The sequence below is a fragment of the Blennius ocellaris genome (genome assembly GCF_963422515.1).
Source record: "Blennius ocellaris genome assembly, chromosome: 6".
Classification (NCBI taxonomy): domain Eukaryota; kingdom Metazoa; phylum Chordata; class Actinopteri; order Blenniiformes; family Blenniidae; genus Blennius; species Blennius ocellaris.
In genome coordinates this window covers 23,772,419-23,799,671 of record NC_137655.1, presented here as the reverse complement: position 1 = coordinate 23,799,671, position 27,253 = coordinate 23,772,419, and the positions used below count along the sequence as shown (strand labels likewise).

The following is a 27,253-nucleotide window of genomic DNA, read 5'->3' as shown; positions in this document are numbered from 1 at the left end:
AAACAAAAGTTCAACCCCCTCCTCCTCCAGGATAATTGGTTTGTTGAGGATATGACTGCTGGAATGGATCAAGCTGAGGCTCAATCGCAATATTTTGAACTGCAGAGTGGTGTGAGGCAGAGAGATCCTCTTTGTCCCCTTCTTTTTAATATAGTTTTAGAACCTCTTGCAGTGGGAATCAGGAGTCATGCAGGCATTCACGGTGTACAGTTTGGTGATGTTGAAAGTCTGGTAAATGTACATGCTGATGATTTATTGATCCGTTCCGTCTAGATTACATTAAAGTATTTAGCAAACTGTCAGGATTTACAATTAACTGGGACAAAAGTGAATTCATGCCCTTGAAGGATAACCTGAGCCCTGCTTTCTTAAGATCTCTCCCATTTAAAGTAGTTACAACATACATAACTTATCTTGGCCTTAAGATATCCAGAAACCCTACACTTTTACTGAAACTAAATTTATTGGATATGATAGAAAGACTTAAGGTTAATATAAGGAGTTGGAAATTGCTTTGCCTCTCTATGATTGGCTGCATCAGTGGGATCACAATGGTTGTGCTTCCAAGGTTCTGGTACCTCTTCCAAAACCGTCCTGTTTTGCTACCATTGTCTTTCTTTAAACAGGTAGATTCAGTTATTCTCTCATTTGTGTGGGCCGGCAAACCCCCTCGCATTTCCATATCTCACCTGCAGAAAGATGTGATCAGTGGTGGCTTTGGCCTTCCCGTGTTTCAGCACTGTTACTCTGATGCAAATGCGAGAGCTTTTACTTTTTACCAGTGGGGCCTCCCTGGTGGAGACTGGTCTGGTTCAAAATTTAAGCCAAATCATTATCAAGAACCTCTCTTCCAGTGCTCCTTTTTTCTAGGTCACAGCTCTCCCATGAATTACTCTGCCATAATTTAATTCTCAGAAAGATTTTTTATTCTGTAAAGAAGTATTTTGGTCTACCGAATGTTTCACTGCAAACTCCTGTTACATATAATAATTTGTTCAAGCCAGGGTTAATGGACAATGTCTTTCTGGACTGGAGGGAGAGGACTGTGCTGTATTGGGGACCTTTATATTGACAACAAAGTTGGTTAATTTCTTCAGCTCCAAACTAAATGTAATCTCCCTCAATCACATTTCTACCATGACCTTCAAGTCATGCACTTTATACGTGAATCAATTCCAGAGTTTACAATCAAACCAAAGGGCCAGATTTTTCATGATTTACTGGTCTCACATACAAAAATTAAAACATCTTGTCTCCGGCATTGTATCTGCTTTTATGACACCAGTAAGTACAGATCATCTCAAGGTGGCCTGGGCTAAAGAACTTGGTGCTCCAATGTCACATGAACTGTGGGACGAGGGCTTGTCTAGTATAAAGAGCTGCTCTATAAACTCTCGATATATAGGTTAATTCAATTCAAAGTTATCCATAGACTGCATTGTTCTATAACTAAACTAAGTAATTTTTGGATCTGTCTCCCCCTTGTGTGATAGTTGTGGGACTGCAGAAGGTTCATTATCACACCTGTTGTGGCATCGCCAAGTACTAATAATATTTAATTGGTTTTCCAAACAATATGACACAAACATTCAGCCAGACTTCAACTGGCGCTCAGTGCAGGCAGGGTTGCAGCTAAGACACTGACATTACCTAACTGGAAGTCTACAACACCCTCATGTTTCAAAAGGTGGCTCAATGAAACGCTTCTCATTGCTAAGATCGAGCAGACTCGTTTTAACAAACAGAACTGTCATGTTATTTCATGAAGGTGTGGAAACCTTTTCTGACTATAGTCGATAAGAGTTAACCATATGCATTGTTGGTCTGTACTGCTATGTTATGTTTATATTATGTGTAAACTCTGTTTTCTTTGGCATACAGACTGAGGATTTTGATTCACTCCCACCCATGTATGTGTGTTTTTTGTTTTTGTTTTGTTGTTTGTTTCTAACCAGAACTGTCTCTTTTTGCCATTCTTTTTGGATGGCTCCTGGCAGTGTTGGACATCTCGTTGTGTGCCCCTTGTCTCTACTTCTTTCTGTCATTTTGTGTTGTGCTGGGTGTTCTTGTCTAATTGTATTATTAATTATATCTTATTTTATTTATTGCTTTTTATAGAATACAATACAGACACACTGTATTGTATTGTAAAAAAAAAAAAAAGCTATAAATAAAATAATTACTAAGAAAGCTCTGATTGCTCTTGTTTTATTGTACATTTACTCATTTCTTTCTTTCTTCAGAATAAATACAAAGAACAGTATGAGAAGATGAAGCACCGATACACTGCCATCGCTGACACTCCGCTCCTCATCCGTGCCAAGAAATCCTACCTCCAGTCCAGCGATGTGAGTACACTCATCAAATATTTAAAGAACTGCAAAGCTATACTTCATTCTACTCTATTTTTATAGTTGTGATGGTGTAAAAAAAACAGAGGCATCTCCAAAAGATTAATATGATTGAAAGGGCTGTTTTAATTGTGATAATTGTGGCATCTGGTTAAATAAATAGGAAAAATGTTTGACTGCACTTTCATAACTTATCAACTAAAATGACAAGGAAACAAAACAGAGTGAAAATGTTTCAGCTTATTTGCAATCAATCTAAAATTCATTAGCCGTATCACTGAATAGGCTGTGGCTTCAAAAAAATGACAAAGAAGAAGAATCTCACACAGTTTGTTCTCTGTCGTTTCAGCTGCGTTACAAAGAAACCTTCGAGCTCTCTAAAGGCCACTACCACACAGTCAAGGATGCTCTGGACGTTGTTTACCACCGCAGAGTCACGGATGACATCAGCGAGGTCAGTAATTCCTCGATGAGTGAGCAACGCTCTCCGTTATTGTAAATTATAGTGTACATACGTGTGTGTGCTGCTCAAACGGACCAATGACTCAAACAATTGTATTGAGATCAGCTGTTCATTTGTATCTAATGTTGTTACATCTTTATATATAGATCAGAGTATTTCTTTCTAACTCTTCCTGTATTTCATCTTACTGTATATTTTGCTCCCCTTAGAACTTATTATACTTTATTATAGTTTGTGATTTTTATCTTATTCTTTAGTCCTATTTTTTTTTTTTATCTACTTATTATTACTTTTTACTGTAAATATTTTTGGTCCTTAGGGTTCTTGATAGTCATTGTATATAAGATATCTCTATTCTTACCTAACTGTTTGCACATTTCTTGTCTTTCCTACTCATGAGTGTCCTTAAGAGCAGAATGTAACAAGTACATTTCTCCATTGTGAGATCAATAAAGGCTTATCTTATCTTATCTTATCTGATCTTCCTCTCACAAGTACTGTTTGCCTGTCCTCTTCAGGTGAAATACAGAGAGAAGTACATCAACTCTCTGGGAACATGGAAGTCTATCCCGGATCGTCCAGAGTTCTTCTTCAGCAAGATTGTCAACGACAACGTCAGCAGCGTGAGTATGCTTCACCTCAAAACTACAACAGCGTCATTGGCGCATTTCTCATCATTTACTTTGATTGTGTTTCTGGTTTCAGGTCAAATACAAGGAGGACCTGGAGTGGCTGAAGGGAATCGGCTGCTTTGTGTGGGACACACCTGAGCTGCTGCTGGCTGAGAACAACACAAAACTGTACAGTGAGGTAGTGAACCTTGAGATTTTACAGCTTCTCACCCGTGAGCAGATGATTATCTGATAAAATATCATTTTCGTTTTAATTCAATTGTTGTGATGATGCCCTAAATTGAAAGTATGAATGAAATGGTTTTTACTGTTTATCATGAATTTGATCATTTGAATTTGATTTGACCTTATTTGGTAATTTTAACATTTATTCCTGTTTTTCCAAAGTAATAATGTCCTATAGCAACAGAACACATTTTTGAATAGATGTTAAAAACTGTACAAGAAGTGTTACTTGTGAAATTTTTTTTTTTTTTACTATTATAACAATCCGTGACACATATTATAATAGTTAATAAAACACATCATGATATGTTGCTCCATTTGACTTAATTTACACATTTCACCTATTTCACTCCATTTTCTTGTACCCGATTGTTATTTTATTATGGCATTTAAAAGCATAAAGACAATCTTTGATAGAAATCTAGTAAAAATGTGTTTCGAGCATTTTTTGAGTTATCTTTCAACAACTTCCTGGGCTGAAATGTTCAATTTCCAAGTGCTCTACTCCCTCACCCAAATGTAATGATGTGATGTATTTCCCTACACTTTAATCATAATTATTATCATTATCATTATCTTTCATTAACAGAGGCTGTACAAAGCTTCCGTCGAGAAGAACAGAGCCAACTTCAAGTACACGTGCGACACTCCCTTCTTCAAGGCCGCCAAGAACGCCTCCATTATCATCAACGATGTGAGTCTTTTTTTTTTATTCAACCTGAAGATAAACTTTGATAAATATCATTTTTGTGCGAGGAAAAATCATTTAACCATGATTTTATGTCATTTTGCTTTCCTTTGGATTCTCAGCGTGGAGGTCAAAAATTGTGAATTGATGTTGTGATGTGATCATTTCTGATAAGGTTTTAAAATCCGCTCTTTTTAAATCAGGATTTAAAATTAATCAGAGTTTAGAGGCCAGGCTGGTAAGATGATAAAATGGTCTTTTTTCAATAAAAATTCCATCTTGTTCTTTGTTTTATTGCAAAACAATATATATCTGTACTGCTCTGACTAGTGTGGTTAAAAGGTTGTTTCTACTCAGGGCGGAGAATTTCTGGAGCCTTCAGGTTAAAAATTGTCACAACCAAATTATGTGATGCTGATGGAATTACACTAACACAAACTGTAATAAAGGTGTGGGCTTTTGAGGTGGCGAAAAGACTCAAGTCAGAAAGAAGAAGTTGTAAAAATCTAAAAACAGACATGTGAAAATCACAAATCCAGGTGAGATGAATGCACACTGATAATCTGATCATTATCCAGTTTTTGGAGATGTCTCATTCTTCAGATACGAGCAGTTAATAATGAGAAAGTAGAGCCACACACCACAATTTCTACAAAGTACTTTGATGAAAACATGTATGAATCATCAGATCCCTGAAGTGAATGAGGTAGTTTTCTGGTCTTGGAATTCTTTGGTCTTGTGAAGAGGCTCCAGGTTGCATTACGTTTGGTAATCCACCCAGAACAGTGCACCCCACACGTTAGGGCTACCTGTCACTTTGGATTCAAAGCTGCAGTTATTTTCTCTTTTGTAATTCTCACACGCTGCAGTTGTTGTTGATTGTGTTTGATACCCCTGTTTCCTACAGACTTTTTCAAAATGTGTCCTCCATGAGCTTGTTTAATCCCTTTTTGTTCCACCACTTCATGGGCTCCTTGTTTCCTGGACCTTTGTTTTTAACTGCCTTCTGACATTCTGAGCAGAGAACCTACAGATCTAACTATGAGAAGTCCAAGGATAAGTTCACCATCACTACAGATGATCCTAGGTACCAGCTGGCCAGGGAGAACAGGAAGATGAGCCAGGTAAACCTCCTGGTCGCTGCGCAGCTCCTGGCCTGCTCGCTCCAGTCCAGTCCGGTCTTCCAGACCTCCCACACCGGTGCATGAGGTTATTCATGGGCCTTGCAGAGTCCCGGCATGGCTGTGAAAGTCCCTCCAATGTGGCTACTCATTGTCTCTCTCTCTGTTCCTCCTGGTTTTGTCCCACAGGCTGATGTAAAAAGTGCCGCTGTGTCCTGCATCTGTGTGTTCGGACAGGCCGTTTGACTCTGAGCGCACAGATCAAGGACAAACAGCTCCACTGTCACACTCGGATCTCCGGAGTTCTTCCTCCAGTCCTCCCAGTGTTACTACCAGTGTTTAAACTCTGTGGCATGCTGTGTGTGTGTGTGTGTATGCTGTGTGTGTACACAGAAAAAGTACAAATCCAAAGCAAAGAAGCTCCATGAGCTTGGCTGCAATGAACTGCGTCGTCCTGATATCCTCACAGCCATTGACCAGACCGTCATGGGCAGTAAGGTAAAGAGCCAGAGAGCAGCTTAACTCTCATCTCTGTCCACAAACAAGCCAAGTCACACATGGATGGCCATAAAAATAATATGAGCCTTCCTGCTGTTTCTGGACAAGGTCTTATTCCATCATTCATCTTTAGAGAATAGATTCCTCCATCTCCTTTTAACTTCCATCCATTTCATCCACGCTCTAATCTACTTATCACTCTTTTTTTTTTTATCATCGTGTGTACCTCATCTGCGCTGCCGTATATTAAAAGTTGAAAACGTAGCAAGAATTTGTCATCTTAACATTTTCAGCTCAAGATATTTTATTGATCTATGAAAAAAATGTTTTTAAGTTATTTCGTTACGGTGACAGATTCAATTCTTTATTCATGTAAAATGTGAGAAATGCTTCTTTTGTGAGTTGGGTGGCAGCAGTGAGTCAGGGTAGCTTATCTGAAGTTTGGGTTGTTTCTTTTGTTTCATTTCTTGTTTTGTTTACTACTTTTTTCATTCAATAGAGAAGAAACTAGAAGCCGGATACACGAGACCAAACAAATGATCTAACTAGTTAGATGCTAAGTTAAGTTCCTGTTAATACAGTCCAAAACGTTAACATCACTTGAATCACATCTTGGATGTTGTTTTTTCTTTTATTAGCACATTTACAAAAGGTATATTTTTAGGCATCAAACACAGAGTAAGTGCAGTACTAGTTCACTAATTTCAAATATATTTAGAGTTATAAACAAGACAAAATCCAAAGAGTTTTCCTACTTGTGTAAGGATGGTGTTTAGGTTTTGATAAATGTATTTGTTGAAAGGTTTGTATTTTGGTCATTAAAGGGGCAGTATGTAATTTTTAAGTCATGATACTTTGTGCATTAGGTGGTAGTAATGAGTCATTGTAGTGAATAATTGATCTTCAGTCCAGCTCTGTTAGTTTAACAGTTAGTTTAAATCTCTGCTGTTGTTTACAATGGACTGACTTGAGTTAGTGGTTAAATTACTAACTTAACGGTAAGTAGCACAAAACCAAGATGCCAATTGACACCAGCTCTTTTTTAGCTGATTTAAATGAAAAATAATTGCATAATTTGTCTTTATCTCATCTAAAAATGCAGCGTTATAGTTTATCAACTGCAGCTATTTAAAAGTTGCTTATCCAATGTAGATTTAAATATATTTAATTGCTGTAAGTTTTGTTTTTAGATCTTTAAAATGTGAAGCATATAAAATAGGTGTAAAGCTCAATATGTGTATTTGGTAGCACTAGTGGTGTTATGTTATTTACAGCTACAGCACAACTTGCTAATTATTAAATGTTTTCTTTATCTAGCTTCTTTTTTGAAACACATACTGCACCTTCAAAGATCAAATTCACCATCTTTTTCTTTCTCGAAACTAACTTTCTTACTTCTATCAAAGAAACACAAGTATAATAGGATGAACTGCAGGTTGCCCTGAGCTGTGTCGCCACTGCAGACTTGCACCATCACATCATGGTAGCATGTGTCCTCATCTACGTCTTCATCTGGAAAAACCATCACCTCCATGTTTGTGTGTGTGTGTGTGTTTGATCATGCATGCTTCTAACTTGTGCATGGCTTCATTTCATTCAGTAGATTTACATGTAGATGTACATAACTCAGATTACACTGTACATTGTAGGTAACTTTATTCTGATACTATTCTAGGGAAACAATGGTTAGAAATATTTTTTTGATTCTAGTATTTATTGCGTTGGCAGTTATATTTTAAAGTCAAAATATGTTAAAGGCTGTATTTAGTTATTCAGGTTGACTTTTTGCTAGTTAGTATCTTGACTTAGATATTTTATTGTTTTTATTAGTAACTTTACATACATTTTAATCAATTATTTACTATATTTTTCTTCAATATTACAATTCGTTAGGGTTAAATCGGTGCATTTTGACTATGACACTCATTTTCTTGGATTTACACATTAACCTCCTTTCGCAGTGGAAGTACAGGGAGCAGTATGAACGTGCTAAGGACAAGTTCACGTCCATCCTGGAGACTCCAGAATATGAAGCCCACAGACGCAGCAAGAAGATTGGCGACGTAAGGGCTACGTTTCATTTCAAAATCTAATTTCAAGTCAGAAATGATTATTTTTACAAGTAAAAAACTGATTGCGTGGCTGATTTCTCCTCAGATCATCTACAAGATGGAGTACCACAAGAACAAGGCGAAGGGATACACTCTGCCTTATGACACTCCTTACCAGCAGCACATGAAGAAGGTCAAGGAGATCACCAGCAATGTGAGTCAGATGTTTGTATTAGTCACACGTTCTCAGAAAGGTTCAGGAAATTGGAATCTGTTCAGATTTGTGTTTGATTTTCTTGTTTTTCTTTCATGCAACTTTGCAGCTGAAGTACAAAGAATTGTATGAGAGGAGCAAAGCTCAGATCAACATAGATCCTGAAGCTCGTGACATCCGTGCTGCCAAGGAGGCCTACAAGAACATCAGCAACGTAAGCACAGACAAAACTTTTGTCTTGGGTCATAGTTTATCCAAAGTGCAGAACTAACAGAGAATTCTATGTTTCAGCTTGACTACAAAAAGAAGTATGAAGCCACCAAGTATAAGTGGATCTGGACCACAGACCGACCCGACTTCCTCAACGCTGCCAAAAACTCTTTGCAGCAAAGCGACGTGAGTCGGCTTTTTACTTTTAAATGGTCGTTTTTTTTGCAATTCTCTCAATTCAACCATCATGCAAAAGTATTAAGATCACATTCTCCTCCTCCTCTTTCCTCAGGTTGACTATAAGTACGATAAGGAGGTGATGAAGGGCTGCGTGATCCCCGTTGTTGATGACAAACTGACAGTCCTTTGCATGAAAAATGCTGTAATGGCCAGTGATGTAAGTTCTTCACTCCAACAGTAAAGTTTCAGAGAAAGCATCAAACATTTTATTTAACAATGTGAGAACTGATCTTTTGTTCTGCCTGTGCTCATCCAGGTGAAGTACAAACTAAAGTATGAAAAGGCTAAGGGTCACTACATGCCTGTTAAGGACACTCCTCAGATTCTGCACGCCAAGTCTGTGCGCACTTTGTCTTCAGAGGTAAGAACGGTCCTCAATCCATCAAACATCATGTGCCCACAGTATATAGCACTTTTCATGCACTTTCATGCAATACATGGATTTTCCCAGATGAACACAATTATGATCGAATATAACAAGAAAGGATCAAAACATTAGAAATAAATAAATAAATAAAAGATACAGTCAATTTGGTTTTGAGTAAATTAAGTGAAATTCGGCTGTAATCTAAATACTTTCAGAACCACAAATAAACAAGATAAAATATTACAATGACAGCAAGGCGAAGCAGCTTTTCGTTCCTACGCTCGTCACCTGAGGAACAAACTTCCTGCTTCTTTTAAATCAGGACTGCTTAAAATTAATATTGATCGCTCTTTAACTCATCAGCAATAACTATTGAAATAAATCTCTGTAAAGATAAACCTCTGTAATCGACATCAACATTTATTGTTGTCTCAGCCTGCTTAGTTTGTTTTAAATTAAACTATAAGTTTTACTACAACATGAGGTTCTTGTGTTATGTTTTATCGAAACTGATGTCTATTTATTATCTGATTTTCTCCCATTTGATTTTCATTTGAATTTCCCTTCATTTGATCACTCTGGATTCTCTTTAAAATCTCTTTCAGAGCAAGTACAAGGCAGCTAGTAAGAAGGAAATGCAGTCCGGCTCTTTCACCACTCTGCCTCAGACTCGAGACACCGTCCACAGCAAACAGATCAACAAGCTCGTCAGCAAGGTACGACGACCTCACACCGTCTCCACAGAACAAGCTGCTCTCTAACAGCCCACTCTCTCTTCACAGACACAGTACAAAGCCAAGTTTGAAAAGGAAAAGGGCAAGTCTATCTACAACAACATGGTCGCGCCGCCTGATGTTCAACATGCCATGGACGTGGCCAAGAGCCAGAGCAACGTGAGCCATCAGAAATGTTTTTATCCGGAGATTTCCATTATTGCTGGCCTCCACACTCTCTGAGTTGGTCTGTTTTCGCCTCATAACTCAGTGCGGCTGCTCCTCTTCCCTCCACTGCAGGTTGCCTATAAGAAGAATGCCAAAGCCAACCTGCACTACACCAGTGTGGTGGACCGCCCTGACATCAGGAAGGCCACCCAGGCTGCCAAACTCATCAGCGAGGTAACCACACTGGATATTTTCCTCTTTATTTGTGTTCTATACCCATGTGGAAATCTGATTTAATTGGTTTGTTCAAGCTGAAAATTCAAGCGCAACAATGGTGTAAAGCTGTGATTTGTATCATGTGAGACAATAAGCCCCTCTTCTCTAAAACTCTAAATCACATTTTTCCTCTTCAAACTGTCACATCACACTTTGATGAAAAGTAACCATGTCTGGTTGACGCTGGATTTCTTTATGTTTTCCACTTTATACAGTTTGAATTGAAGGAAGGACTAAAATATAGAAAAAATATTGTCCTTTTTTATTTAGTCTTCTGTCCTTATTGCAAAGACAGCATAGTGTTTGACCCGATTGCTTCAGCAATGAATCTCCTATCCATTGTTAATGCACCTGATTGATGCATTTATTCTAAAAATATGAGAAAACTGTGCGCCTGTACATCAGCAGTATCGACTGAAAGTGACAATGTCTTTTTTTTAAACTAATATATAGTGTGTTTAATGTTTAAACATTAAAGTGTTGACCGTTTTATTTGTTGACTGTGTTTTTTAGGCATTTTTTTGCTCTTTTTAAAATGTTCTACCTCTTTTCTATTTATATTGTGGCACTTACATGGACTGTGTTTATAATTTTGTTCTTTTTAATAATAACCATGAAGAATCTTCTGATTGTGATTCTCAGCACCTTAAAGTTACAATGTGCAATTCATGCATAATTAGACAAGGTTAAAATGTTAAAGTCTATATTACAGCTATAATAAATTTTGTCCCAAATATGTCTTTTTTTTATCATCCATACTTTTCTACCCACTAATTTTCTTTTTTTTTTCTTCACAATTTTGTGTCAGAATGTAAGAAAAAAAGCATGTTGGGACAAGTCACTGGCTTGATCCCCAAATAATTCCAGTGTTTTGACAGATTAATTGAATAATTAAATTGCATTTTGTTCCAAATTTGACGGAAAACGAATGCTCACTTTGGTTTGTTTGACCCAAAAATTTTCAGATTGGCTACCGTGAGAAGGCCCGTGAGGAGGCCAGCCGCGGAGGCTCCCTGATCCACCGTCCAGACATCACTCTGGCAACTGAAGTGTCCAAGCTGAACAGCCAGGTACTCCACACCTAAACTGACCTTCCTCTTCCTCTTCATGAAGGCCAGAGCCAGCTGGATCTCTCTCTTTCACTCTGGGTCTCCACAGCGAGCATCTCCTCCTCTAGTGAAGACCTAGTATTAATATTTGCAGTATTGCTGTAGTACACGCTTAGCAGCAGTCCTGAACTTGAAGCTCACCCATAATGCTTTCCTCTGCCATTCTGCATTATAATCCACATCTGTCATTGGGATACCATGAAAGCAGATGTCATGTTTAACTGCTCATATCATTGTATATGTCTCACCTCCTCTCTTTAATCTGCCCTCTCATTCTTCATCCTTCTTTATTTTCCTTCATTCCTAACTGCTCTCCTCTCCTCTCCTCTCCTCTCCTCTCCTCTCCTCTCCTCTCCTCTCCTCTCCTCTCCTCTCCGGTGGATGAGTTGTGGTGCGGAGTTTGAAGTGGTTTTTCTTTCCCTGTGGTTTTTTCCATCTGATCTTATCATTTTCATCTCTGGCCATGATCAGATAAGTGTCATTTATACATTCTGAGTGATGCTGAGTGATCAGGGGGTTTTCCCCCGGTGGGTTTCTGGAGGAACGACGTCCTCTGAGACGCCACCTCTGGCAGGGAGTACCGATAGTACCACTGGATAGTAGTGTTGCAGTTGAGAAAGTTCTGCCGGCTGTCGGGGACCAGGTAGGACATGACTATCATTTTCGCATCACGAATGGATAAGGCTGTGGTGGTTTTCCTCAGTGAAGAGGCTCAGGCGCTCTAGCTGGTAGCGAGCGGAGCGTTTGAGAACTTTGTTCAAGCCCAATGGGAAATCTTACGGCTCAAAGCTTGCTGTTCTACAGCTCAGGAGACAAATTTGATATTCTCATCTCAGCCTCATTTTAGTTTCCATTTTGTCTAAAATGTTTCTCCTACAATTGACGAGGAGAAATAGGTGAGACACTAATTCGAGGGAGTCATACTTATGGGAGATACCTTGCTAATCTCAATTTAGTGTTTTTAATGTCTCATTTATTTCTCCCTTGGAAAGAAAATGCGCGCGCACACACACACACACACACACACACACACACACACACACACACACACACACACACACACACACACACACACACACACACACACACACACACACACGCTTCAGGTGACTTCAATCAGTCACTTCAATGTGACCCTCTCCTCCCACCTGGCTGGATGTATCATTCAAAACAACACTGATCATCCACTTCATAACAACATAATGGGCCTATTTCTTTATACTCACAGCCACGAGGCTTTATAATTTTATAGCAAATAGCAGATGAGCTGACAGACGAATGAATTTCCCTTTTGGAATCAATAAAGTAATCGGAACAGATCAATCTGAATCTTTATTGAAATTCAAAACAGCAATACTCATTAGTTACTTACAATGACAATGAGTATTTAAGTTGCTGTAATAATGTTAACAACAACAATACAGTTAACATTCAAAGACAGCAAAAGTTATTCTAACATTATCATCATTATACAATCTGAACAGGCTTTTTTGAACATGGTCATTTCAACAAATTATCAGTATGCAACATCCAATACTTTACAGTATTATGGCCCTGATGCAGCATTTGTTTACGAAGGCTTCTTTGACCTTACTTTTCTCCATCGGTGTCCATCCACCACATGATGTAAGCTGCAAGAAGAAAAGAAAGAAAAGAAAGCACAAATTACAAATTATATAATGAAACTGCATTTACTGCGACAGCATTGAGAGTTTTAGTGCCAAATCAGTTTGAAAAGAAGGGATGAAACATGTGTAGTACTTCTACCGGCAGAGCGCAACAGTGGATTCAGAGCACGATGAAGCAGTTTCTCAACAGATGGTTCTCTTCTCGGGATTCTGTCCACCTCGTGGACAAACCCTCCATCCAAGTTCAGGTTTCAATAGTTCACACACAAGGGGGAAAAGGGTGGGGGGGTACCTGACCTGCATAACAGGTCATGAAGAAAACAAGTCACTCAATTCGCTATATTCATTAAATAAAACTTCACATTCACCACGAGCTGTGACGTCACTGTTCATTCAGGCCCGTCATGGCAGCATAACTGGCTGCTACTATAACAGAGGCCTAACACAATGCTGCAGCAGTCACATCACTCACACTCTCCACATTAAACTAGACTCATTCTTCCACATAACAAAAAACACATCAACACAGGACTTTCATAAAAAGGTGAAAATAAAAGGCGCAGCGATTTGGAGTGTTTTAATACTAACTAGCATTAATAGCATTTAGCCTTTCTCTACCGCAAAACCGTGGCCATGATGGCAGCGGGCACCGTGAGGAAAAGTCTCAATTAAACTCATCAAAATCCACTGAGGTTCACACATACAAGTTTTCAAGGATTAAACGTTCAGTAGGAATCCTTTTATCAATAATATTTGATCATTTTCATACCTTTTGGTCTCAAATCCTACTTCTTCCTAGGCTCTCATCTCCGTGTTCTCCTAACTTCTGCTACAACCAGCATGCATTGCGGCTCTCAAGTACCTATTTAAATATTGTAATGAATATGTGCATATCGTATTTACATTGAATCCTCCATTTTTCAAATAGGGGGTAGCTGTTTCGATCATCTGCTAAAACAACAGTTTTATCTTGAACTGAAGTGGTGAAGGGTCGGCTCCGAGTGGTCGGGGTGCAAATACAGAGCTCTGTTTTTTTGTTTTGATAATGTCTACGCCCCCAATCAAGGTCCAGAAAGAGTAGCTTTTTTTAAACTACTAAAAAATGAACAGCTAAGGAGTCAGTCAGGAGCAGCTAATTATTGGTGGGGATTTTAACTGCACCCTGGACTTTACAATGGACAGGTGAGGAACACCACCCACAGTCATCCCAAACCCTCAAAGATGTCATCACATACCTGAATCTGTTAGACACGTGGAGGGTCAAGCATCCACAGTCCAGACAGTACACCTGGTTGAGGGCAGGCAACAACAGAGTCAGTGCAGCCAGACTAGGTAGGGTGTATATGTCCCAGACTCTCAGTTCCAGACTAATTCAGAGCAACATCAGTCCAGTTGGCTTCACTGATCACCACCTCATCACCATAGATTTGGTTAGCTCGCCAGGCAAGAAGGTAAAATCTCACTGGTTTTATAACAACAAATTTCTGCAGGACAGCACTTTCTGCCACAACTCTGAGCTTTTTTGGGAGCGATGGAAAGGAAAGAAGGGGGAATTTACTTCCTTAAAGCAGTGGTGGGAGGTTGGGAAAGCACAAATCCGTTTTTTTTTTTGTCAGCAACACACCTCCCATTCTACGGCAAAAATGAAGGCAGCAGTTCAGGAGCTTGAAGTCAGCATCGAAAACATTGAGGAAGGCTTAAGTAGGAACTCTGATCCTGCTATGGGAAATCAGTTGCAGGAAAAGAAGCTAGAGTTGAGCTCCTTCCTGTCATGTCACGTTTTCTCCAGCTAAGAAAGCGATGGATGCTCCGACGTCTTTCTTTTTTAATCTAAAGAGCTCTGTGGCGCAGAGGAAGCGGATGACCTGCCTGAAGCTTCCAGGAGGCAGGGTGACCACAAGCCTGGTAGAGATGAGGGGGCATGCCTTGGATTGCTACACTGAACTCTTCAGGGCTGAGCAGTGCAGCATGGAGTGTCTGGAGGGGCTTTCTCAGCTCAGCCCAGAGGAGAAGGCTGCCATGGATAGTGAGCTGACTCTGGAGGAGCGAACGGTTGCTGTCAGACAGTTGTCATCAGGACGGGCTCCTGGGATGAATGGTCTCTCTGCTGACTTTTTTAAACACTTCTGGAACATTCTTGGACTTGATCTACATGCTGTCCTGACGGAGTGTTGCGGAGCAGGCTCTCTTCCTGTTTCCTGTCGATGGGCTGTACTTTCCCTCCTGCCTAAGAAGGGAGACCTGGCCTCACTGAAGAACTGGAGGCCAGTGGCCCTGTTCTGCATGGACTACAAAGTACTCTCCAGAGCACTGTCTAACAGACTTAAAAACATTTTGGAGATGATTGTGCATACTTACCAAACATACTGTGTGCCTGAAAGAACTATTATGGAAAATATTTTTCTCCTGCGAGATGTTTTTGATGTTTGTTTGTCTAACAACAGTGTTAATGTTGGTATTGTGTGTTTGGACCCGGAGAAGGCTTTCGAAAGGGTGGATCACTCATATTTGTTTTCTACACTCAGGGCTTTTGGTTTTGGTAATGGTTTTCTGTCCTGGATCAGCTCATTGTATCGTGGTGCACAAGTATTGGTGAAAACAGGGGCGGGCCTGTGCAGCGGGGGATCAGGCAAGGCTGTCCCATTTCAGGACAACTTTATAGTTTGGCTATTGAGCCCTTGCTGTGTAGGTTGAGAGAATGACTCGGTGGCCTCTTTTTGCCTGGGTCTTCGAACCGTGATCTTCACTTAACTGTTTGTGCTTATGCAGATGACATCAGCATCTTTGTTAAGAATCAGAGGGATGTACAATGCTTGCAGGATGCCCTGTCCCTGTATGAGGAAGCTTCTTCTACATGGGTGAATTGGGGGAAAAGTGAAGGTTGGTTGGTGGGACAGTGGAGGGATCAAGCAATCCCCACATTGTCTGGAGGGCTTCAGTGGGGGAGGTAGGGCTTGAAAATGCTTGGAGTGTTCTTAGGCATGGAGGGTTTTCGGGCAAAGAACTGGGAGGGTGCTAAGGAGAAGGTGTGTGCATGGTTGTCCAAATGGAAATGACTGATACCCCAGTTGTCATATAGGGGAAGAGTCCTGGTTGCCAACAACTTGGTTGCCTTGGCTCTTTGGCACAAGTTCAATGTCCTGACACCTCCAAGTACCCCGGTAGAGGACATTCAGAGGGCCATTGTCAACTTCTTCTGGTCTGGAAAGCACTGGATCCGTGCTGCAGCGCCCTACCTGCCGGTGGCTGAAGGGGGACTGGGGTTGATTAACATCCGATCCAAAATTTCCTCCTTCAGGCTGCAGGCTGCAGGCTGCACAAACACTGTTGTATACACCTGGCCCAGGTTGGACTGATACAGCGCAACTGCTGCTGAGGAGATCCAGACCTGAGTGGTCTGACTCCATTCTACAGCTCTGTGCTGCAGGCTTGGTGGACTCTAAAGGGGGAGCGCCCTCCGGTGGCAAATCCTGGTATGTGGGTGTTTGAGGAGCCCTTGTTCTTCAACAATTTCCTGAAGACTCAGACGTTGCAATCGGCCAGCCTGCAAGCAAGGCTCAGAGAAGCTGGCTGCACCAAGCTGGGTCACCTGATGAAGATGACTGCAACGTCCATGGATGCCCTGACAACGAGGATCATCATCACCTCTACCAGATTCCTCAGCAGAGTGGTGAGAGAAGTCTGCACAGCCCTGCCACGTTCCTTCAGAATGTTTGCAAAGAGCAGCAGTCTATGCGATCAATGGGATGAAGGAGGTGAATACAGCTTCCCCTGTCTGCTCATTACCCCAGCAGTGGGGGAGTGGCAGGAGGGAGGAGGCCGGCTGCTGTCTATTACATCCCCTCATCTGGACAATTTCAGGGATGCAGGGAGAAATCCCTTGTACCACCTCTGTGTGAAGGTTCTCAACCTACAGTCTCTGGCAGGGTTGAAGGAGTCCAGGTGGACTGAGTTTCTTGTCACGGACGCTCCCCCGAAAGGCAGCTGGAGGTCCCTGTACAAGCTGTCTGTCAAAAAGTGGACAGAAGACCTCCAGTGGAGAGTCGTACATGGTGCGATAGCAACCAACAGGTATTGTGCACACCTGGGGGAAGGAGTGTGTTTCTCTATTTCATTTGTTTTCACAATGTCCCCGACTGTCGGTGCTGTTTGAACTTTTAAAAATGTGGTTTCAGGGATTTAGGGAGGTTTTTTTCTCTCAGTTTGTTTATATTTGGTACAAAATACTGTGCAAAGAAAAAAATTGTACAAACAATGATGAACTTCCTGTCTGCCACTGCCAAGTTGGCCATTTGGTTGATCCGTAAAAACAAGTCACATGGTGTCAGCAGTGTGGAGGTGGTACTGGTGCTTCAGGGTCTGCTGAAGGCCAGACTGAGAGTGGAATACACTTACTATAAAATAACGGACGGGTTTTGTGCTCAGTGGGGGACGAAGATGATGATTTGAAGATTTGTTTTTGACTAAGGAAACTCATTTTATGAGTTCAATTGTGACTGTTGTACAGTAAAATGCAATGTTTTAATAAAGGGATTTTTAAAACCAAACCAAACCTCTCCTCTCCTCTCCTCTCCTCTCCTCTCCTCTCCTCTCCTCTCCTCTCCTCTCCTCTCCTCTCCTCTCCTCTCCTCTCCTCTCCTCTCCTCTCCTCTCTATTTCCACAACCTCTCAATCCTTGTGTGTTTTCATCCCTCATCTCACTGCGCTTTATAGGCCAAGCCCTCTCTCCATGGAGCTTCTTCCTATGATACCCCCATGATGCGCCACATTAAGAAAATGAGTGCGGTGACTAGTGATGTAAGGAGGCTCACGCTCTGAAATTGAAGGGCTCGTGCTACTCGTCTGTCTTCTTTCTGCCTTACATTGACAGGATGACTATTTCCTAAACCTTTAACACAAACCTCAAGGAACAAAACGCTGATTCATTTCATCAAATTATGCACATTTTGCATTTTTCAAGCTTGCTTTTTTGTATTGTGTGCTTGTTTTTGCTGTTATTCATCGCTAAGCATAGACATGTGCGTCACTGCATTAGTTGTGCTGTTGTCATTACTGTATGTTTTATAATATCTCCTCTTTTCCCTTAAGTCTCTCATTCAGTGTGTCTGTTTCGGAACGTGAAAAACAAATGACATTGAAAATGTGGCTTCAGCTGAACTCCTGTCATAAACACATGTATATCCAGAAGTCAACTGACCTAATCTGAACACTGGAGGGCAGTGCAGGCCCTCATAACAAAGTTCTTCCAATATACAAACTTGCTAAATGCAAAGATTACCACTTTAGGATACACATGTTTTTATGTATGACAGTAGCCCAGTGATACTGTCTGACTTAATGTCCTCCTGACCACCACCATAAAGGTTACCTTTTTCATATATAGTTAACCCTTTTAAGTAACTATAATCAGTAACGTCTGCTTCCCGTTATAAATTTAAATAAATATTAGTGTGATTGGTTATTTTTGCAGTATGTTTGTGCACAATACCAGAAAAAAGGGAGAACTGTACTTGCACCAGTGCACTGTACAGTACACAGGAAACTACTGTTAGTGATGAGTGGAAGTATTTAGTGTATTATTTTGTAAATCACACGCAGTATTAGTGTTAGCCCATTTCGAGCATGGTGGTTCGAGCATATGTGCGCAAGGTTTCATTGCGCACATATTTCAGCTGGGGCTTTATAAAGGGTTAATTATATATGACGTAATCTCATGTTTTCATGTACATGACCTATTGTCGTATTTGTATTGTTCCCATTTAATGCATGTTGTTTGATCAGATGAAAAGTATACTAAAATAAAAATACTTACGAAAGTTACAAGAACAATATGGGGGAAAATCACATAATAATGGATCACAAATAAAAATGACATTTTAAACATGTTTAAGGGTTAATCCAGATAAGATCCATTACACTTAACATTTTCTCATTGCATCGTATTTAGTTTATTCTTTTTATTACAGTTAAATGTAATAAGGTTGTAAACAATTACAGTTTTTTTTCGCAGATTAGACAGTGATAATTGTCAATCAATGCACATAATTCGCATCACCTACATATGAGAAAATAAGGGCATTTAATAAAAGTGTCAACAAACATCACACAGGTAGCACAGTGAGAAAGAAAAACATTTCTGTATACACTGCCGGTGAGAGTGGATTATGTAATTCATCTTTTAATCTGAAGGGAGGCTCAGCTCATGGTTTCTTCACTTTTTATCTTTTGTGCTAATTTGGTGACGATGAGAAGTTTTCATATCATTGAACGCTCACATGAACTATGTTACCAACACTTCATACATGTCGGCATATGATTATTAATCGTTCTCTTATTGGTTTCATCAGTTGTGTTTCACTTTTCCTGATGGCCTCACCTATCTATATTTTGCCTGTTTTATTCATCTGTTTGTATGAGTCCCTGCAAATCCTTGCAAAAGCAATCGCAGTAAGATAGGCCAAAATAACCACTTACGATCACATTTTGGGGTAGAAAACAAATCCAACCTGCCACTGCATATTTTGGATCCAGATATTTCTCCTTTATATTGATGAATAGTTAAACTTAAAATACGTCACATAAAGTGCACAGCATGCCCAAAAAACAACAACCTGTAGGGATTTTGAACCACTAATCAAATTTGTTTCCACTGTGATGGAGTCTGTATGTTCACAGCTGGTTTAAGTTTCCCACAAGTCACTGCTTTTCACTGATTGTCGTGTGTTCTTCATGCCCTCATAGCTGAAATATAAAGAGAAGTTTGATAAGGAGGTGAAAGGAAAGAGACCGCAATATGACTTGAAGGAGAGTAAGATTTACAAGACTTTGAAGGATGCCAACGAATTGGCCAGTGAGGTGAGTCTCTCTAGGAAATGTAAAGGTTCAAACATGACCTGCTGTAAGGTTTTCATTCATTTCTAATCACTGTGCTTCCTGCTGACACTTCTTACAGGTCAAGTATAAGGGTGATCTCAAGAAGCTCCACAAGCCTGTGACTGACATGGCCGAGTCTCTGTCCATGCAGCACAGTCTGAGCACCAGCAAATTGTCCAGCAGTGTAAGCCATGACCATCCCTTTAACCCCGCCTCCCCTCACTGTCTCGGCCCTTGAGGCTGCTGGGAGTCAGCTCATGTTTCCCTCTGTGTTTCACATTTACACGACAAGGTTGTCAAGTGAAAAGGCAAAATCTTTGGGCGTCAGTTTACACAACAACAGTGCTTGGTGCCACAAAAGAAAAATCAAAAAATGATGCGTTTTCACTTGAAATGTTGTGTAAATGGAGCCTGAAATGAGTCTGAGCTCCAGGTTTTCATCACTCTGCAGTAACAACCAACACGGTGCCGTAAAGCATTGACCATCTCATGAATTTACTCACAAAGCTCCATCATCACCAAACACTCACATCCTGTGACTCATCATCTGGTAGTGATCCTTACCTGTTTAATATCCTTATATCCCGTCACCTTCTGTAACATCTACTTCTTCACATCCCCGCTCTTCAGGCTCAGAAAGAAATTTAAAGAGTACATCAATAATCACTCTAAACTCTTCCCCTAATTTGATTTTATTCTCATATCCTTTAACTATCCTTTATCCTTTAACTACCCGCTTTATTAAGTTTCTATCTCTGTCGTATACTGCAAGGCTTTTTGTATGATGAACCCCACATCTCTTCTCATTTGCTGTACTGAGCTTGCCTTACTTTACTGGGAATTCCCCATAGTACTGCTACAAGAAGAAATTTGAGGAGAGTAAGGGTCACTACCACATGATTCCCGACACACCAGAACAGCTCCACCACAAGGAGGCCTCTGAACTGCAGAGCAACGTAAGTGGTGCGGGTCAACAAAACAATTGAGACAAACACAAACTGCATTAGCTTCACAAACTGAAGGCATAGGTAATGTTTTCCTATCAGATCCATGTGAGTAATGGACTTATGTTTTACATTCATTTCAGTAACTTTAAAGGTACAGTATGTAAGATTTCCCACAAGAGAGTCACATTAAAAAGTGCCAAATTGGATGGATGGAAGGATGAAAGGTTGGATGGATAGATGGAAGGATGGATGGATGGGTGGATGGATGGAAGATTGGATGGATGGATGGTTGGATAGATGGATGGATTGACGGTTGCATGGATGGAAGGATGGATGGATAGAAGGTTGGATGGATGAATGCAAGGATGAAATGTAGGGTGGATGAGTGGAAGGTTGGATGAACGGAAGGTTGGAAAGTTGGCAGGTTGGATGGTTGAATGGGTGGATAGATGGATGGATGGAAGGTTGGGTGGATGGATATATGGATGGATGGAAGGTTGGGTGGATGGATATATGGATGGATGGATTGATGGAATGAAGGTTGGAAGGATGGCTGGATGGATGGAAGGTTGGAGGGATGGATGGATGTATGGATGGAAGGTTGGAAGGATGGATGGATGGATAGGAGATTGGATGGCTGGATGGAAGGTTGGAAGGATGGATGGAAGGTTGGAAGGATGGATGGATGGATAGGAGATTGGATGGCTGGATGGAAGGTTGGAAGGATGGATGGAAGGTTGGTTGGATGGTGGACGGATGAATGGAAGGTTAGGTGGATGGATAGAAGATTGAATTAATGGGAGGTTGGAAGGATGGATGGATGGATGGATATGAAAAACAATAATTACTGTATTAAGGAAAAGGGATGAAAATAAATGTTGCAATAGAAATATAACATAATGTCAGACAACACATAACCCTAACCCTAATACACGATTTATGACAGTATGTACAATAGATGTTAACATAGTATATTGGACATATTTTGGCCATTGTATATTTGTCCAATATTATACAGCTGAAAATGTAGAATTTTGATCAGTTTGATGATTTTCAATAGATAGAATATATATTTTTAATACACATTTAATTGCAAATGTAGAATTTCAACATTAAGGTGTTGTTAAACTCTTTATATTTAAGAATGGTCTGTTTGAAGGTGTAAAAGTGGCCGAAATGACACTGTACATAACAACCACCATGTGGTCCTAATGTCCTGCAAAAAAGAACAGTGTGCATTTTAAAAGGTATAGGACACAATACATACTGTACCTTTAAGTCCTTAATCACTTGAATTATGTGGTTTGAATTGTTTTGTGTCTTTTCTTTCCTGACTTACCTTGAAGAAATGTGTTATACTTCAGATATACATGATGCAGTAATTGAATGTTAAGTAGTGTAACACGCTTGTCCTATAACTGAATTTTGACAAACCACAGCCAGTGTCTGATGTGCGTCAGTATTTCCCTGGACAAAAACCTCTCTGACGTTACAATTGTGTGGAACCACTTCAGGTGAAATACAAGGAGAAGTACGAGAAGGAGAAGGGCAAAGCCATGCTGGACTTTGAGACACCCACATACGTGACGGCGAAGGAGGCTCAGCACATGCAGAGCCAGGTAAACCTCCCTGTCTCTCACCTTTGTCTTTAGAATACTGCAAACTTCCCTTGAGAGGCTTCACTTTGAATCTAATGACACTTAAGTGACTCATTATGATGTACATTAGCAAGTACTGCCTCTTGTTCTGTATGGAAAAGCTCGCTGGATGTCAAGCTGTTGTATATATTCGACTTACTGAATGTTTTATGAAGTTTGAAGTCATTTTACGGTGCCTTCAAATCTAGTTTGTATAACAAGGCTGTGTTTTCAGAGCTTTTTTAGTTACTTGGCATAGTTCAATTTATTTTATGCACCAAACTTGCTCTGATGAAAACTAAAAACTAGTTGAAGGCAGTGTATAATGTGTCGAAATCAAACTGGTTTGTGGATTGTTTCCTAACATTGTGACAGTTTAAGCTTCCTCTCAGGACCCAGGATTGATACAGGTAAAGTGTACAGATACACTGCAGCAAAGGACCCTGAATTCAAGAGTTGTGTAAATACAATAGCGAGATGTATGTGACTTAAATGTATTTCTGCCTGAATTAATTGATAGATTAGTTTTACCTCTGATGAGCTTCGCCATCAGTAAACAGAAGGGTGCGTCATAAACTGCATCTGGTGTCTAACGTCTGCTAATTTATCAATACCAATTGCAAAAATGAAACCTCTAACTGATCAATTGATTCAAATGAACACAAACCACCAACCAATAGGACCACTATATTTAGATATAGTTCTTTAATACTTAACAATATTGAAAGTGTTCTCAAAAAGGTTGCATGAAGCTATTCAAATTAGCTCTGTATGGATTTAACAAATAATATCTCTATACCAAAGACCAATTCAGAGATTACTTGACATCCTTTATGATGCCTAAAATAATCTTTTTTTTAAATCATAAGATAAATAATAGATTAAACAGATTAAAAATCTCTGCAACTAAATAATGACAGCAAATTAAAATACAACTTAAATAAACTACTGACTACAATTAAATGGCTATGGAAAATAATTTAAACCAATTAGATAATAAGTATTTTAAATGATTCCCTGAATAGTAAGAAATGCAGCATTCATAAAATATCTCTTACAGATTTTTGATGTCATAATCCCAACAATTAAACAGTAACCTCACAAAAATATTAATTTAGGAAACAAAAAATACTTATTCTGTGTCGGAGGATGGGGTCGTCAAGGCCCCTGCCGTCGACTGCCACCTGATCCACACTGCACCCGACCCCTACGGCAGCTCTGTGGGTGGTTCAAAATTGTATGGCATTTTATTCGGTGCAAAGTCAACTTAAATACATGTACAACATTGTGAAATCTAATGTGTGTGTGTCACATAAAGAAACTTGTTTTTCCTATAATTCATGCCGAAAACTTTGATCTTTCAAAGGCTATATGAGCTACTTTTCAAAAACATTAGTATGTAATTGATAACGATTATCAGTAGATTTAAGGGGCTTCAGGCATTCATGTACACAAAAACTGGGATACTTCGGAGGCTGCAGGTATAGACGGCGGTGTGAGAAGAGTGGCGTGAAGCCGCGTAAGGTAACTGCATTGTGGACCAGCACTGCCTGCATGAGTTTCTCTCAGTTCTGTCTGTGCCTTGTCTCGTCTCTGTGGCCAATAGAAAGACTATAAGAAGGACTTTGAGGAGAACATGAAGGGAAAGAACCTCTCAGGCTTGGAGGTCACCCCTGCCATGATTCATGTCAGACACGCCACAAAAATAGCCAGTGAGGTAACGAAAGGACACTCCAATCCTTTGCAATCCCCTCTTTTTCACCTCGCCCTTCCTTTATAATCATACTAAGACTTTCAACATTAGTCGCTCTCCCTCTTTTTACTTTTCACCTTCACTTTCCCCACATTCACAGATGAAGTTTAGTGCATCTTGCATGCTTCACCTCATAAACACAGACTAATAATTCAACATTTATCAATCCTCCATCCATTGCATCTCTTGTAGTAAAATAGAGGTTTCTCTTTATTGCATTTCCTTGCATTCCCATTAAACTCCTCACTTTGACATCAGCCCTTCATTATATAGGAGACTCCCAGCTTTGTGTGACAAGCATGCAGCATGTGATCATCTGAATGAAGCATAAATGTTTTCTGGGTTTTTCTTGAAGTTAATTTTTTCTGTTTATTGTATTGTTATAATTTTCTATATGCTTTTCCTGATAAAATGTGATTGATTCTGTTATATTTGCCAAAGTCAGTTTGGCCTGCACTTTGTCTGAGAGTACTTTCACTGTAATTAGGGTGCAATTTGCAGGAAATCGATGGGGGAGGAAGGGCTATAGTATCCCTTTGCAGTATGCATTGCTACATAAAACCTATTGACTCCTCAAAGCCGATCAGAATAAAGACATAAAATTCATGTATTTTTGATTAATAAAAGACTCCTCAGTGGTTAACTTATATGGTCCAGTTATTACATTTTGAATCTTCATTTCTTCTGAAAATATACAAAGAAGATGGCATTCTCCTGTAAGATCATATTTAAATGTGTGTCAACATATTGAGCATTTTTTTTCCTCTGTTCATTACTTTGAATAGTAATGATTTAGTAATACATTTTTCCAATTAAGCCTAATTTAGTGAACTGCACATTAGGAACATTACGGCAAATGAATCATAATTTAAATAAATGAATAAAAATGGGGATCATTAGTCACAAGGTGGGGCAGTGGTTGGCGCTCTCACCTCACAGCGAGAAGGTCGTGGGTTCAAATATGACCTGTATGGAGTTTGTGTGCTCTTCTCCTACTTCTCCAGCTTCCTCCACAGTCTTGGAGAGGTTGATTGGTGCTAAATTGCCCATAGGTGTGAATGTTGGTTGTTTGTCTGATCCAGAATGGAGAGGGTGTCCAGATATAGCCTGCTCTGGGGATTGGCTCCAGCGATCCTTAACCCAGGATAGAAGATGTTTAGTCACAAAGTCAAAGTATCCTAAAATAAAGTCCACCATCATCATCATGGTGGGCCAGCTGTAAAATGACAGCAAGTTTAAATTCAAATGTGTTAGGCCTTTTCTTAGTAATACACAATCTGGAACAAACATTCGCACATTCATGAAAGCCAACACATTAAATGTGTGATATTTTGTGTGTCAGACTTGATCCTCAGTGCGTCCCATCAGAAGATCACCTTTTGTATTATGTTTGTTTTCGCACATGAAACCTTTTGGTAGGTCGGGCCGACAGTGCTCTGCTGTTTTCCATTCATTTTGGAACTTCCATATTAGACTGAATATCAGATGAACTCCTCTTTTACGAGGCTCATCTATGGGAAAGGGTGTTTTGCAGACCTCAAGTATTTTGAGCCTGTTTCTCAGATGGATCTCCTCCCTCATTGGTTTGTTTCCAAAGATCTTCCGTCTCTTGCTAGAGTTCTGCCTGCTCTTCCCATATCTGACTTTAAGATGTCGCATTTTACGCCTTTAAAGAGCTTGTTTACAACAGCGTCCTGCACCTGTAGCTGGATTCTGGTGTATGATCACTCTTCACACCTGAGGGATCCACAGATCACATCCAGCATAGAATATGTGAAAGGCTACATCTTTTTTTGCTAGTGTTTTTAAATATCATTTGGATATAACAGAATTTGGAGTTGCTCAGTAGCCACCCCCCCTCTTCTCACAAATTGCACCCTAACTGTACATTCCTGTTGTTTTTCGAAGGCTTGGTGACTTTGAGCGTCAGGACAAGCAGTAAACAAGCTTGTCCTATGTTACCTTTTGTGTGTATGCCTTTGCCTGGCCTGCCCGAGTGCCCGTCTCTGCAGCCTCTCTGTTCTTCTTCCATCCTGTAGAGAGAGTACAGGAGGGATCTAGAGGAGGGAGTGAAGGGTAAAGGGCTAACTGCATTTGAGGACACTCCGGAGCTTTTGAGAGCAAGGAATGCCACTCAAATCCTGTGTGAGGTACGATTGACCGGGAAGTGGTCCGCAGTGGCATCGCGAGTGATTCCCCACAATCTCCCACACCTCTCTTGGTGGCTCATGTCTCCACCTAACTTCATCATTATACTAAAAGGATGATGGCTGGGTTTCTTCTTCTGCTCCTGCTTCATGACATGACTAATTGTTCGGCTCTCTCCTTTTTCTCTCATATTCACAAAGTGTTGTCACAACTCATCCTTAATTTTTTACCCTGGTTGATCTCCCTTGTGTTGTATCCAACATTGCCTTTTTCAATTTACAGTAAATGTAATCTCTAAGCAGGCTAATACTTTCATATTGTCTTTCATTTTTTTTGTTCTTTAGGTGCTCTGAGTCAGTTTTTTAATGCCTAAAAAAGCAGAGACTTTTTTCTTTCTTTCTTTTTTTAACAAATAATCTGAATTAAAAGCATTAAAAGCATTTTTTTTTTAATAAAAACATATTCACTACACCAAATTGTTTGTTTTACCAGAAGATGGTCTATTTTCAGTTTTAAATGGAGATCTTATCTTATTTGTACCTCTAAAATATCCCTTAATTTCTGCTACCTAACTCTGATCAATGTTCCTTCAGGTTGACTTTTATTTATTTATTTGTTTGTTTGTTTATTTATTTATTTGGCTTTGCTGCCCTCCTCATTATGTATGCTTGGAAATTGTCTTGTGTATAACCTGCAGGTTTACCATCAGGTTGCACGTGTGCAACAGTTTGTGACAGGGTTTTTGTTTTCTGTATTTGCAGAGAGAGTACAAGAAGGCACTGGAGGAGGAGATTAAGGGCAAGGGAATGCTAGCCTTGGCTACAGACACCCCAGACTTCATGAGAGCCAGAAACGCCACTGACATCCTCAGTCAGGTGAATGATAAATGAATAATGACACAATCTAATCACCTGTGTGATCAGTTTTCCTATTGTTTAATC

The 27,253-nt window shown here is 40.0% G+C and overlaps 1 protein-coding gene across 26 annotated transcripts in view; it reads left to right on the top strand.

Annotated features, from left to right (window-relative positions):
- neb (nebulin) overlaps positions 1 to 27,253 on the top strand; it is a 97,574-nt gene that overhangs the window by 49,775 nt on the left and 20,546 nt on the right. For 19 of the 26 annotated variants that reach the window (XM_080497641.1, XM_080497638.1, XM_080497637.1 and 16 more), the window contains 23 exons: positions 2,244 to 2,348; positions 2,701 to 2,805; positions 3,333 to 3,437; positions 3,520 to 3,624; positions 4,261 to 4,365; positions 5,874 to 5,978; positions 7,940 to 8,041; positions 8,136 to 8,243; positions 8,353 to 8,457; positions 8,535 to 8,639; positions 8,746 to 8,850; positions 8,950 to 9,054; positions 9,666 to 9,776; positions 9,843 to 9,953; positions 10,074 to 10,175; positions 11,183 to 11,287; positions 19,696 to 19,809; positions 19,907 to 20,011; positions 20,679 to 20,783; positions 22,289 to 22,393; positions 24,018 to 24,128; positions 26,204 to 26,314; positions 27,074 to 27,187. In XM_080497641.1, coding sequence (XP_080353767.1) covers positions 2,244 to 2,348; positions 2,701 to 2,805; positions 3,333 to 3,437; positions 3,520 to 3,624; positions 4,261 to 4,365; positions 5,874 to 5,978; positions 7,940 to 8,041; positions 8,136 to 8,243; positions 8,353 to 8,457; positions 8,535 to 8,639; positions 8,746 to 8,850; positions 8,950 to 9,054; positions 9,666 to 9,776; positions 9,843 to 9,953; positions 10,074 to 10,175; positions 11,183 to 11,287; positions 19,696 to 19,809; positions 19,907 to 20,011; positions 20,679 to 20,783; positions 22,289 to 22,393; positions 24,018 to 24,128; positions 26,204 to 26,314; positions 27,074 to 27,187 — 2,454 coding nt within the window. Of the gene's footprint in view, positions 1 to 2,243; positions 2,349 to 2,700; positions 2,806 to 3,332; positions 3,438 to 3,519; positions 3,625 to 4,260; positions 4,366 to 5,381; positions 5,484 to 5,873; positions 5,979 to 7,939; positions 8,042 to 8,135; positions 8,244 to 8,352; positions 8,458 to 8,534; positions 8,640 to 8,745; positions 8,851 to 8,949; positions 9,055 to 9,665; positions 9,777 to 9,842; positions 9,954 to 10,073; positions 10,176 to 11,182; positions 11,288 to 19,695; positions 19,810 to 19,906; positions 20,012 to 20,678; positions 20,784 to 22,288; positions 22,394 to 24,017; positions 24,129 to 26,203; positions 26,315 to 27,073; positions 27,188 to 27,253 lie in introns of all 26 variants that reach the window. The other 7 variants (XM_080497640.1, XM_080497633.1, XM_080497646.1 and 4 more) reach the window with 6 other exon arrangements.